Here is a 13,958-nt window from a genome sequence, read left to right as displayed (position 1 = left end):
CCGGAGCCCGGAGCCCGGCCTTGGAGCCTCCTCCGCCCGCTCGCCTGGCGCTGGTGGCCCGGGACGTGCATCACTGGGGAAAGTTAAAGTTACTTTTTGTTTTTCACTTTTGAGTTCCCAGGATTCAGTCCGAGGTGCAATTCCAGTCTGGGGTTAATTACTACTTTGGCTTAGGAATCTCCATTTGGCTTCTAGTCTGAACTAGGCAAATACACAATCTGTGTGCAGAGAAAGACTAAGTTACACTCAGGCGCGCTCGGTGCTTCCCTCTCCATTCGCCAGGGTCTCCGTTCCTCCAGCAGCAGCAGCGGCAGCGGCCCGCCGGCCCGCCCGGGCTGCCTACACGTTGATGGCGTGCGCGTGCTTCTTGCACAGGGGTTTGTCCTTCTTGGAGTAGAACGGCTGCCCCTCCAGATTCACATGGCAGACCTGGGACAGAAAACAGACCGGGTGACACAGGCGCGTGCAGGCCCGAGGCGGGAACCCCCGCCAAAGGTTTGTCACCCTTTAGGGGAAGCGCTGTCCCGGGCAGAGCGGGGAGGCAGCAGCCCTTTCTCCCACCTCCAAGCCTTAACTGCGGAAGCTGGGTTAAACTATATGAACTGAACACTTGCAGAGAGGAACATGGAGTAAAACTCAAATTAAATAAATTAATGGAATAGAGAAATATGCATGCTGAAGACCCGTTGGCACTATCCAAAAATTAACAAGGAACCAATACTAGTTCATAAGTCAATATCCACAGAGATGGTTAACATCTAAAAAAATACCGTTAGTAAACTAGCAAACACACCATTAAATTATCCTCACTCACAATGAAAGGAATAAGAAAAGCTCCACAAACACCACTAGAGAACTCTCACTTTAGTAAAAGAAAAAACCAAACAAAGCCCTCAGTAGCTTGTCACCTCTAAGCTTACATACCTCTAGCCAAAGAGTGAAAGAAAGTAAGAGTCCACACCGCTGCCCTGGCCAGTGTTGCTCAGTGGATAGAGCGTCAGCCTGCGGACCAAAAGGTCCCGGGTTCGATTCCGGTCAAGGGCATGTACCTTGGTTGCAGGCTCCCTGGCCTGGGCCCTGATCAGGGCTCCTGCAGGAGGCAACCAATCCATGTGTTTCTCCCACATCGGTGTTTCTGTCTTTCCCTCTCTCTTCCACTCTCCCTAAAAATCAATGGGAAAATATCCTCGGGCGAGGATTAACAAAAAACAAAAACAAAACAAACAAAAAAAGTCGGCACTGCCCAATGGGATCCGGCCTCCGTGTGGCAGGTGTACCTGAGAGAAGAATTCTTAGAGGAAGGGAAGGGATGGCACCGAGTCGGGTTCTGTGTGCGTGATACCAGGAAGGCCAGATGATTGAGAGATTTATGCACATTGTTTGGCAAAGTGCCCGCCTCGTGTTATAGATGTAAGAATGTCCAAACCTGAGAGAAGCTTTATAAAAATGTCTTTGAGCCAAACAGAAGATACAACTGAAAGCAAGATCTCACCAGACTTGGAAAAATGCTTCCAGCCCTCCCAGCGTTTAGACTACCAATGGGTAGGCTGGCCCTGGGTGAGCAATAATGCCAATGAGTCAGCGTCAGCTGGGAAGCCACATTGGCTGGGATTGGCCCAGCCTCAGAGAGGGCGCTGAGGGTCCCTAACAGGGAGTAGAACTGGGGCCACAACCAGGACACTAACATTGGGTAAAGAAATGCAGGTGGAATTCCCACATATGGGGAGGCATAAGGATCGGGCAATCACCCTACAGAGATGAACGGGGTCAGTGAGCGTGTGTCCACGCCAAGAGAGTTGGAAAGAAAAGCGGCATCATGAGGGCCCCGTGTGCAAAGCCCTGATGTCACACTTAGGGTCCACAGACCTGCCAGTGGGCTCTGGAAGACATGACCTGAAAGTGTCTGAAAACATCCCAGGCAGATACAGTCATGTTGAGTGTAACCAGGCTCCTGTGGTGGCCTCAAGCTGCTGATGACAGTTTGGAGCCAAGTCCAAGAAGGTGGCACTCAAGATCCAACTGGAGATAGGTTTCATGGAGACAGAAAGACAGCTCTGGAGTGAGTTGGCCAGGAGATGCCTGCCAACCCTGCCTGGTCTGCGACAGTGCTGGCTGCTGGTGAGAACTCTGGGATGAGTCAGGCTGGACAAGGAGTTGGGGGGACTGAAGACCAAAGATGAGGCAGGGCCAGAACCTCAGAGGTGGCTCCCTTAATGAGATGAGGCTGAGAACAGGATTTGTCATAACGAGGTTGTGCTCAGTGTCTTGGGCCAGGAGGCTGCAGGCAGGATGCATGGTGGCTTCATGGTGGAGGGGGTCTCCAGCCTACTCAGCACGGGCACAGCAGGGATGGCCACCTCCCCAGCTCCGGGGTCTAGGAGCATCGGGGCCTGGCTGGGAAGGAGTGGTGGCCATGAACAGTGCCGGCTACAGAGTGGAAGGCGGTGAAATAGGCCGGGTGCAGCAGCCTCAGCACTGCCCACAGAAGTTATGCCACCAGCGTCCCCTCCTGTTACCCACACTGGTGAGGAAGGGCCAGAAACCAACTAAACTTGGAGGAAACGAGGGGCCAGGAAGACATCCTTCCCCCAGGAAAGTAGGACCCAAATCCTTTCCCTGGAACTCAAGTGCCAAAGGCAGACAGGAGCTGAGCCCTCCCCTTGACCCACGTTGCCTTTTCTGAGCCTTCGTTCTATGTGCGTGGGACTTCAGCAATGCTGTCTGTGCTGCTGTGAATTGCTGGTATGTGCTGCTTTGCTTTCCTTCAAGATTCTAAATTCCCTGAAGGGGAAGTTCTGGAATGCTCTTGCACTCCCAGTCTTGGTTATTGGATGGATGTGCTCTCCTGAGATATGACTGCAGGAAACACCGTCAACTGGGGGAGCTAGTCCTGGTCTTCCTTTCTTACTGTTTTTTTTTAAGTTAAAAGAAAAATATATGCTCATTAAGTGTGATTTGGAAAGAGAACCAAGAAAACCCTCAAAGTTTTCCAATCGAAAGATTGTTTTCCAAAAATTCACGCCATGTTCCATTTTGATAAACGCTAACAGGACAGTGAGTGCCACACAGGGCTCGTTGGGGGGAGGACGTAATGATTCTCCGCGGTGATTCTCCACAGGATGGGATCTGCCTGGTTCCTTTGGGCGGATCCTTTGGGCAGAGCTATGGATCTCTCACACTTGACCAGAACTTATTTGTAATCTCAGTCTGAACAGCCCTAAGCTTTGCTGCTTCTTTGGTTCTCCCTCTGGGACTTGTGCTTGCGATCATGCCTCTCAGCGAAACACAGTGAGCTCAAGGGAGCAGACCCCGCTCACGTTTGCCACGGCTCCCTCTCCATGCAACACAGACCTCTCCTCAGCCTGCCTAGGAGAGGCCTCTGTGCCACTGTCTCCCTGGACCTTCTCCAAGTCTCCTGGGTTCTTGCAGAAGTTGGGTAATCAGATGTGTAGGAAGCATCTTAGGATCAGACAAGCCACAGCTGGAGTGTAAGGGTCAGAGAGCCATATTCTGTGCCTTGCTGAACTGGGGACAACCTCAAAGTCAGCATATTTATATCATTGTCCCTCTTCTCTTTGGAGTGCAGGCCCTGATGTATTTAAAAGACTATAAAAGGCAACTAGAGAATGTGTTCAAAGATCTGGAAAATCAGTGTCTCCGCCCCCCCCCCCCATTTCATTTGTTGAAGTCCCAACCTCCAGCTCACCCGGCGTAGGGACCCAGCAGGGATCTCAGTGGAAACAGGGTCTTTGCAGATGTGATGAAGATGGAAGTTAAGAAGGGGGCACACTGGAGTGAGGTGGGCCCTTACTCCAATGCGGCCAGTGTCCTTTTCAGAGGAGCAGCACACAGAGCCAGACACACACAGAGGAGAATGTCATGTGAAGACAGACACACGGAGGGCAAACAGTCATGTGACGATGGAGTCGGAGACTAGAGTTACGCAGTTAGAGGCTAAGAAACAGCGAGGACTGCAGGCAGAACCCAGGAGCTCGGGGAGAGAGCACAGCCCTGCTGACACCTTGAATTTCCCCCAGCACTGTGAGAGAATACGTTTCTGTTGGTTGAGCCATTAGTTTATGGTACTTTGTTATGGCAGGCCTAGCAGACTGCTACACAGAGGGAATACAGTGCACCCCACTACTTTGAGGGGGCAGTATAGAAATGAATTGTAAAACCTGAAGTGTATAGCAGTAAACTTTATGACTTGGGTTGTCCTATGTCATAAGTTTATAAAAACGCTTCAAGTTTAAACTATACAGATCTTTCACACATCCCGAAATTTACCTTGATCAGCTCTGGTAAAAAGAAAAAAATAGTAGTAGCACATTAACTTTCCCAAATTAAGTTGGCTATTCCCTAACTTTAAATGTCAGAATGTAAATGTCAGCAGGCTCATTGCTGAGTCCCCTCCCCAACCCAAAGCCCATGGGAAGAAAATGCCAATCTCCCTGATAAAAATGATCGGGCTGTTTAGCAGAAATACATCACACGTGGTTAATAGTTAATCTAGGGCTTATCTCCTGGCAACTACACATCAAGAAGAAGACCATTTAGGAAAATGAAATTATATTCAATCCTACTTTCTAAAGGTTGTATCAAAAGAAACTTTATCTCAGCTTTTTATAGGATTAGTCAATAAGTTCCAATCTATCGATCCTAATGAAAATTTAGGGGGGAAACTCTTGAATCACTTCATCATATCTGAAACAACTTACAACTATAGGAAGCATCTGCCTCCTTTAAATCTCAGCGTAAGTCACTGCTCTCACCTACTAAGAACAACGCTGGTGAGGCAGGTCCTGGGCTCTCTGTTGTCCCTAATGAAATGGAGAGTAACAAAGCCATCCTGGTTAATAAAAATTACTAGTAATAAAACTTTGTTCAACTGTGACATATCAAGGCATCATGGTATTAGCCAGCTTTTATAAACAATCAGAATATTAGAAGGCCAGAGTTGGAAGGATGTAGAGTGTGGGTCTGGCCCTCTAGGTCCCTCCTGCCCCTTCTCGGAAAGCCAGAACGCCATGCTAAAAACATACTGCACAAATGAAGCAGGTGTCATGCCAGGTGTGGCCCAGGGCTTCGATGAACTTGTCACCAGCCTCCACAGGGAAATCGCAGCCGTGGCACTTGGTGCTGAACAGAGTGATGTAGTCTGAAACGAAAGGCAGAGTGAGGACCCGCAGCCGGCAGCGAGGAGGAGCGTCCCGGCCAGTGCCAGCCAGCCCCTGGCCAGGGCCAGGGCAGTGGGGGAAACCCAACGGGTTACTTGTCATCTTGCAGATGAAACACTCAGTTACAAGATTTATTTTTTCCTTTTCCATTAAGAACTGGAATCGTGCAGGCTGAGGCTTAGTTGGCACCCTGCGCCTGTTTGACTTGCAAGCACTTTCTCAAACTCTCATTCACTTTCTGCAGCTGAGCTTCTCCTCCGTCTCTGTCCCCTCTTATAGCCAGGCAGACAGTCACAGAAAAAGGAAAAAATTTCTCAGCAACTCTGCTTATTTCGGAAGAATGAGAGCCCTTAACATTTTTAATAGCTATAGGCTGTTCTTTGCTTGGTCATTCTTCTGTTATTGGGCATTTGTTTTAATAGCAAATTTTCACTACTGGAAACAATAATTGAGCTACTTTGTTGGGACATGTCCCCTTTCCCCCACCGGCCCCCTCCCCCCCCGCCCCGCCGCCGCCAAGAAGATAATAACAAATATTATTTGTATAATGCTTTATAGTTTACCAAGCATTCTCAGTAGATGACACTATTTACTGATATCTCAGTGTCAAAGTCTTTGTACTCCCAGCTCAGTGCCTGGCGAATATATGTGCTGAACGAATGAGTGAATGGATGAATCAATGAATCAATAAATCAATGAATGAAGTTAACCTTTGTGAAATCCCTCCAAGACTGAACTATCATTGTTTTTCTGTTTGGTTTGGTTTGACTTTGTGGCTGAGGAAACGGGATCAAAGAGGGAAGGGCCTCGCCAGAGTCCACGGCTGAGACCCCAGGGCCAGGCCCTGTGCATCTCGGCCACAGGAGCCGGGCTCTGGGACCGGGGCAGCAACCCCACTGTGCACGGGGCACTCTCTCAGGTTCTCTAGAAAACCCTGACGGCTGCTACGAAGCCTTCGTTTCCCCAGAGCTGTCTCCACAGCGCTGCCCAGTGGCTTTTCCTTTCGGCGGCTTTCTGGACAGTAGCCTGTGGACAGTAGCCATGGGGGTTATGACTTTGGGTTCTGAAGAAAGAAAGAGCCGGGTTCAAATCCCAGCTTTATTAAGGAATTGTTCAAACCTGAGGTAAGTTGCCTGACTTCTCAGTGCCTCTACTTTCTCATCTATATAGTGGGAATAACTACAGCACCTAACTCGTGGCGTTGTTATAAGAATAAGTAAATCATGTATGTGAAGGACTTGGCACAAAGCCTCAAAATGTTGGCTCTTATTTTGAGTGTCTTTGTGAGTGATGAGAGGAGGGGAGGGAACTGGTTCCGCTATTAGTCCGCTGTTAGTGCTTCTCTGCGTGTCTTGTTTGATCTTCACAGCAGCTCTGAGAACAAGTATGATTCCCATTTTAAAGACCAGGAGTCTGGCTGCAGAGGTTCCATCACACAGTGGAGGAGCGCGGTGGACTGACCCCGTTCCATGACTTCAGGCTGTCTCCAGTGACCTATCTGCCATTGAGCTTTGGTAAGTTCCATCTCTTGCATATTTTCCAATGTATAGTTTCCCTTTTGGGGTTTAATTTAGTTTGACATGCAAATGCTTTTACATATATTGCAGTCTGTCAACCTTGTTTCTGACCAAACATTTAATTTGTTCAGTAGACAGAAATCTATCACCACACCAGAACTAGGAAAACGTTATTCTGCTTCCTTCAGGAACACAGCAAGTTCTGGTTCACTCTCTGCTCTGTAGGAAGTTATCAATGTGGGATGAGAAACAGGGCTATAGGCCACCATCTCCAAACCCTGCACACACTCCTAACTTCTCTCTTCTTACTCCCCGTTGGTCTCCAGATGCCCTGGGCTCTGTCCTCCACCTCCATGCCTCTGCATGGACCAGGACCAGGCTTGGAACACCCGCCTCACTTTGTCTGCCTGGACCCCTGACATTCTTTGGGCCATGCCTTCCTTTTGGGGAGTCGTCATCCCCAAACCCACCAAGAAACATGAGATGGCCTTCTGGAGGCTTCTCCTGGGCTTCCCTTCCTATTCACTCATTCATTCATTCATTCATTCATCTCTTAACTGTCCACTGATGTGTTGGCATCTCATAGATGATGGGTCTTCTTGAGGTGTTTGAGCGCAGAGCTCCCCCACCCCATGCTCAGCATTTTGCACAGGAACTGGCACACATTTGATGGATAAATGGTTCAAAAAAACCTTATTAAATAGTAATTCCTTCTCTTGTGAAACCAATGATTTTTCATAGATTAATCTTTTAAAATAGCTTGCTTTTATTTTTGGGGTGTTTAGTCTATACTATTGATTGATTTTTCTGTTTTAAACTTAATTCCGTATGACCTGGAGAACTGCTAATTTGCTTTAAAATTTGGTAGCACTTGCCTAGCCGGTGTAGCTCAGTGGTTGAGCATCGACCCAGGAACCAAGAGGCCACCAGTTCGATTCCAGGTCAGGGCACAGGCCCAGGTTGTGGGCTCAATCCCCTCTGAGAGGCATGCAGGAGGCAGCTGATTGATGATGTTTCACTCTTGTCAATGTTTCTATTTCTCCCCTCTCCTTTCCTCTCTCTAAAAAAAAAAAAATCAATAAAAACATATTTTTTAAAACATTGTAGCACAGATCTGACCCTAATACATTTTTTAAAAAGCTGATATTTTCCTCATTTATACTACAAAAGGAGAACATAATCCATAATGAATTAGCTTGTACACGGGCCTTCCCCCAGAAGCATAACCTAGTTCCTCATTTATTAGGTTGTTACAATATTCTTTGACTAACTCTCATCTGCCCCAAGCTGAATTCATACCCTGTATTTAATGGGTTTATTGCTATTGTAAAAGGATTTCCATCCATCAAATCACATGCTCTGAGTTGAAAAATGGTTTAGTGCTTTATCGGACAATGGTTCTCACATGTCAGAATCATCTGGAGGTTCATTAAAGCACAGATTGCCAAGGACTGTAAGAAAATACTATGAACTATATGCCGACAAGCTGGACAACCTGGTTGAAATGGACAAACTCCTAGAAAATACAATCTTGTAAAACTGAATCAGGAAGAATCAGAAAACTTGAATAGGCTGATAACTACTGATGAAATTAAAACAGTAATCAAAAAACTCCCAGCAAACAAAAACCCAGGTCCGGATGGCTTCACAAGGGAGTTTTACCAAACATTTAAAGGAGAACTAACACCAATACTCCTCAAACTATTACAAAAAAATTCAAGAGGAAAGAACATTTCCAAGCTCTCTTTGTCCTAATTACAAAACCAGGTAAAGACACTACAAAGAAAGAGAATTACAGGCCAATATCCCTAATGAACATAGATGCTAAAATCCTCAACAAAATAATAACAAATCGCTTCCAGCAATATATTAAAAAGATCATACACCATGACCAAGTGGGATTTATTCCAGGGATGCAAGGCTGGTACAATATTTGCAAATCAAAAAACGTGATACATCACATGAACAAACTGAAAGACAAAAATCACACAATTATATCAATAGACATAGAAAAAGCATTTGACAAAATCCAACACCCATTTTTGATAAAAGCTCTCAGCAAACTTGGAATAGAGGGATCATACCTCAACATAATAAAGATCATATATGACAAACCTACAACCAACATCATACTCAATGGGCAAAAACTAAAAGCATTTCCCCTAAGAACAGGAACAAGACAGGGATGTCTGCTTTCACCACTCTTATTCAACACTAGAGGCCCAGTGCATGAAATTCGTGCATGGGGGGGTATCCCTCAGCCCGGCCTTTACCCTCTCCAATCTGGGACCCCTCGGGGGACATCCCCCTCATAATCCAGGACTTCTGGCTCCTAACCATTCCCCTGCCGTCCTGATCCTCCCCTAACCACTCCCATGCTGGCCTGATTGCCCCCAACTGCCCTCCCCTGCCAGCTGGATCACCCCAACTGCCCTCCCGTGCCGACCTGATCGCCCCCTAACTGTCCTCCCCTGCTGGCCTGATTGCCCCTAACTGCCCTCCCCTGCTGGCCTGATCACCCCCAACTGCCCTCTCCTGCCGGCCTGATTGCCCCCTAACTGCTTGTTCCCCCGCACCAGCCTAATCTCGCCCCTAACTGCTTGCTCCCTTGCCGGCCTGATTGCCCCTAACAGCCCCTGCCTCGGCCCCTGCCACCGTGGCTTTGTCCGGAAGGAAGTCGGACTTTGGGAAGATGTCTGGTTGATCTGATCTAATTAGCATATTACCCTTTTATTAGTATAGATAGCACTGGAAGTCCTAGCCACAGCAATCAGACAAGAAAAAGAAATAAAAGGCATCCAAATTGGAAAGGAGGATGCAAAACTCATTATTCGCAGATAACATGATATTGTACACAGAAAACCCTAAGGACCACCAAAAAAACTATTAGATTTAATAAATCAATTTGGCAATATAGCAGAATAAAAAATTAACACCCAGAAATCAATGGCATTTTTATACACCAATAATGAACTCACAGAAACTAAAAAACAATCCCATTGACCACTGCAACAACACAGTTAAGATACTAGGAATAACTTAACCCAGGAGGCAAGAGACCTGCACACATTGCTGGCCCCACCCCTCAGAGCTTCTGATTCCACAATGTTGAGGTGGGGCTGGAACCCGCGTTTCTAAAAGGTTCCGGGTGATGTTCAAGTTGCTGGTGGGACTGCACTTGGATCCCCAGACCTAACTGCATATAAAATCACCTGGTCGGGGAGGGCACCCCACGAATTCGGCTTCTGGAGGTTTGGGAATTTATTTTCTCTGTCTCTGTAAAGGTCACCCAGGTGACGAAGCCCGGCCAGGCCCGGGCAGTGCTCAGGTGCAGGCCAGTCTGGGAGGCCTGACTCACACCTGTCTCACTCACGTGCAAGCTGTCGCACAGAGTGTCAGCTCATTGTTTCAGCAACTGAAATCTCTCTGCGTCCGAGTCCTATCGTTCTGTACCTTCTTCCAAGCTGTTAATAAAAACTATGACGAAAAAAAAAAAAAACTATGACGAAGTGCCACACGAGATATCACATCACACTCATCAGGATCGTTGCCAGCAAAAATATTTTAAAAATCAGAAAATAACTGTGGGCAAAAATGTAGAGAAATTGTAACCCTGTGCGCTGTTGGTGGGATATACTAGTAAAATGGAGCAACTACTATGGGAAACAGGATGAAGGTTCCTCAAAAAGTGAAAAACAGGACCATCACATGACCCAGCAAGTCTTCTGGGCGTAGACCCAACAGAATGGAAAGCAGGATCCTGAGGGGCCATTCACACACCCGTGCTCCTAGAGTCAAAAGTGAAAGCAGCCCCAGGGCCCCTCCGTCATGGAGAGGGGCAGTGGTGAGGGTGGAAATCCATCATTCTTTTAGAAAACCTGAGACACAAAGTGTGATTCATCACAAATTATTAAAGTTGCAATGCTCTTAGTTGACTAATAATAGCAACACATATTTGGAACAATAATACTTAATTACCAGGAATCACCATATGTTCATAAGGAGGAAAAACGCATGTTATCTTCTCCCTTTTACAGATATGGAAAATGAGACACAGAGTTATTACTTATTAAGTAACTAAGTCATTCAATTAATTTCAGAGCTGGAAAGAGAATTTACCAGCATATATGAATCCAAGAAATTATTTTTATAATTTATTGACAGAGGGGCAAGTTTCATTTTGTTTTGCTTTTCCCCTTGAGGGACTGGAATGTTCTCCTTTTCTCATTGTAAAGTAAACTAACTTGCCGTGGCTCAGTGGTTGAGTGTGGACCTATGAACCAGGAGGTCACGGTTCAATTCCCAGTCGGAGCACATGCCCGTGTTGCAGGTTCGATCCCCGGGGCGGGGGCAGGGGGTGGGGGTAGGACTTGCAGGAGGCAGGCGATCCATGATTCTCTCTCATCATTGATGTTTCTATCTCTCTCTCCCTCTCCTTTCCTCTCTGAAATCAATAAAAATATATTTTTAAAAAATAATGTAAACTAACTTCTGTGTTTCTCCTTTTCCCTCGAATGTGCCCCCAGCCACTGCGGCTCCGTTCCTCTTCGTAACCAGCCCGCTTGCTCTTCCCTCTTCTACTTAGAACTGACTTTCTATTTCTAGTGTCTTATTCATGTTTATGTTGCCTTTGTTGGAACCTGCCTCAAACCCTTTTCTGAAAGAGGCAGGCTGTGAATAAATGAGTGAGCGAGTGAGTGAGTGAATGGCTAGTTAGCCCGACACCCTCCTCTCTGATAGAGTGCTTTGTCTTCAGAATTTATGATACCTTACTCCAAGTTCCAAGATAACATACTGCCCTCTGGGAAGCAGAGAAACTCTGCGTTCAGACGTTCAGACGGGGAGGAACACTAGGAGCAGGGAGACGGACTATCACGGGTTTGCTTTACACAGGTTCTCTGTTTAATCCTCACGCAATGATGCGAGGCAGGGATTTAGTTCTCCCATTTTACAGATGGGAAAAGTGAGGCTCCGAGGAGCTCAGTAACTCACTCGGGGTTGGACAGTCAGCCTGAGGTGGAGCTTGGAACAGAACCAGCATAAAGTCCAGAGCCAAAGCCTTTTCAGACTAGACTTTTCCGTCTCCAACTCAAAATCATCTGAAGCGTTTCCCATGCTGCTACAAGATGCCAACTTGTGATCCACATAATTGATGCAGGGAAGGGGGCAGAGGTTGAATGTGTATAAAACAAGCCCCTACCTTGCCCCACAGCCCCCACCCCTCACGCCCACCTAAGGAAAGCTGCAGCCCAGGGGGCAGGGGAAACAGTGTAGTAAACGGCCTTTGTGTAGTAGTGGCGCGAAGCTGCCACTTGGAGCCTCCGGGTGGTTCCATCCACTGGACCTCTGCAGGCGGTCCCTGTGCTGCCCCTTTCTCCGGGATGGGGCGGAGGGCGGTGGAGGGGCAGCACAGCAGCCTACCTTTCTCACAGTAGGGCTCCCCGTCTTCCATGTGGAAGAGGCTGTTCCCGAAGGGCTTCTTGCAGGCTGCGCAGATGAAGCAGCTGGTGTGCCACGTCTGCCTCAGGGCGTGCATCACCTCCTGCGGGAAGGAGCTCTTTCAGGCCGGGACGCCGGTGGGGAGCACCCCGCCTCACAAACAGCAGGCCCGCCCACCGAAAGGCCTGCAGCGGGCTCCTCTCCCGCAGCGCTGGCTGGGCTGGGCTGCGCGTGCTCACGTCACTGTGAGGCTTCACTGGAGGAGGTGCTGCTTGTGGCAGCCGTTTTCCCAAAGGGGGGCCCAGGGTCACGGCCACGTGTGGGTGCAGGGAAGGTCGGGGGTGAAGACATAACTTGCTTTGCAGAAGCTCCACCGCCACTGGGAGCTGTGGCCCAGGGAGGTGCTCATCTCTCTCCTCAAGTTCACCGGCTCCCTAGTTCGTTGGTGGCAAACCAACTTCCTTCCAGAACCAGAGTGGAGCTGCCTCGCTGTGAGCAGCCACTTCTCGGCTTTCTCGGAGGAGGGAAGAGGTCGCTTGGGGAAAAGACAAGGCCAGAGGGAAGGATCTGCCCACTTACCCCCATGATCTTGGTGTTGCACTTGGCACAGATCGGGGCAAAGAACTGCTCATAACACCGCTCGCAGTACACGGCACCCTGCTCCTCCACGAAGCACACGTCTGCCAGGGAGGACTTGCAGTAGGCGCAGTTGAACTCCTCTGGGTGCCAGGAGCGGCCCATGGCTACCAGGAAGGGGCCCCTGGGAAGCAGAGAACAGCACCTACTAAGGAAGCCCCAAAAGCTTGAGGCCAGATCGTTTGAGACCCCCCAACAACCCTGACTTGTGTCTGTTCTAATGAAGTCATGGAAAATTCACATAAAGCTCCTTGAAAGGTGTTCCTGTTGCATCCCTTCCCCAGGGAACTGGAAGCCACTCCCACACCTGCAGCAGGGGCAGCTCACACAGGGACAGCCATTCAGCTGACAAGAGCAATGAGGTGCTGACGCCTAACACTTATCAAGGCCTTCCTCTCTGCCAGGCACTAGTCAGGCACCAGTCGAGGAGAAATTGTATTTGTTAACTCCATCCCCCAGCAATCCTACGAAGTAGGTTCTGCTATCAGACCTGCTTCTGGGTAAGGACCCCGAGGCGTGGAGAGGTGACGTTGCTCCAGGCCAATGGCGGGTAGGGTGGGCCCAGGACACAAACCTGGGAGTCTAGCTCCACTTCAGTAGTTAGAAGAGTGGGACGTTGAGGAAATGTTTTATATTTTCATTCTGTTTCTTCTAATTCTCCTCTGAGGATGTGTTACTTTACTTTTAAATAAAAGTGTATTTTTCATATATACGTAAATATGCCACCCCTCAGCGCCCGCCAAACACACACCAATACTGTAGACATACTATATTCAAACCAGCACCACCCATCACCCGGCTTCTAGGCTTGAAATGACTTGTCTCATAGAGTGGCAGGTGCCCCGATGCCCTGAGCGCGCAGGCCTGTCCGTGGACCGCCCCAAAGCTCCCCTAAAGGAAAGCTGGCTCCCAGCCTGCACTGCCAGCAAGCGTGCAGCCAGCAGGCCCCAACCTCCCCACCCACAACTGCTGCTGCCAGGACTGGCCTGAGCCCAAGGGGGTGGTCCCGGCACAGGCACCGCTCTGGGGGCTTCACCCACTTACCTCACTGCACCCTCCAGCTCCTCAGGGAAGTGGGTGTCACCAGGGATGGAAGCCACAGCTCAGAGAAGGTCAGACCTGATGCTGACCCCGAGGGACCTGAGGCTGCCCCCCCCCCCCCCCCGCGCGCCTGGCCCTATACCTTACC

The 13,958-nt window shown here is 48.7% G+C and overlaps 1 protein-coding gene across 4 annotated transcripts in view; it reads right to left on the bottom strand.

Moving 5' to 3' along the window:
* Nucleotides 1–6: 6 nt before the first annotated feature.
* Nucleotides 7–13,958, bottom strand: part of LDB3 (LIM domain binding 3) — a 58,231-nt gene continuing 44,279 nt past the window's right edge. For all 4 annotated transcript variants that reach the window (XM_005871128.2, XM_014543637.1, XM_014543638.1 and 1 more), the window contains 4 exons: nucleotides 12,713–12,893; nucleotides 12,116–12,236; nucleotides 5,043–5,158; nucleotides 7–429 (listed from right to left, as the gene is read on the bottom strand). In XM_005871128.2, coding sequence (XP_005871190.1) covers nucleotides 340–429; nucleotides 5,043–5,158; nucleotides 12,116–12,236; nucleotides 12,713–12,893 — 508 coding nt within the window. In that variant the 3' untranslated portion in view covers nucleotides 7–339. The remainder of the gene's footprint in view (nucleotides 430–5,042; nucleotides 5,159–12,115; nucleotides 12,237–12,712; nucleotides 12,894–13,958) is intronic.

The sequence above is a fragment of the Myotis brandtii genome, unplaced genomic scaffold (assembly GCF_000412655.1).
Source record: "Myotis brandtii unplaced genomic scaffold, ASM41265v1 scaffold33, whole genome shotgun sequence".
Classification (NCBI taxonomy): Eukaryota; Metazoa; Chordata; class Mammalia; order Chiroptera; family Vespertilionidae; genus Myotis; species Myotis brandtii.
Note: the sequence above shows the minus strand (reverse complement) of the source record. Positions and strands in the feature narration are given on the sequence as shown.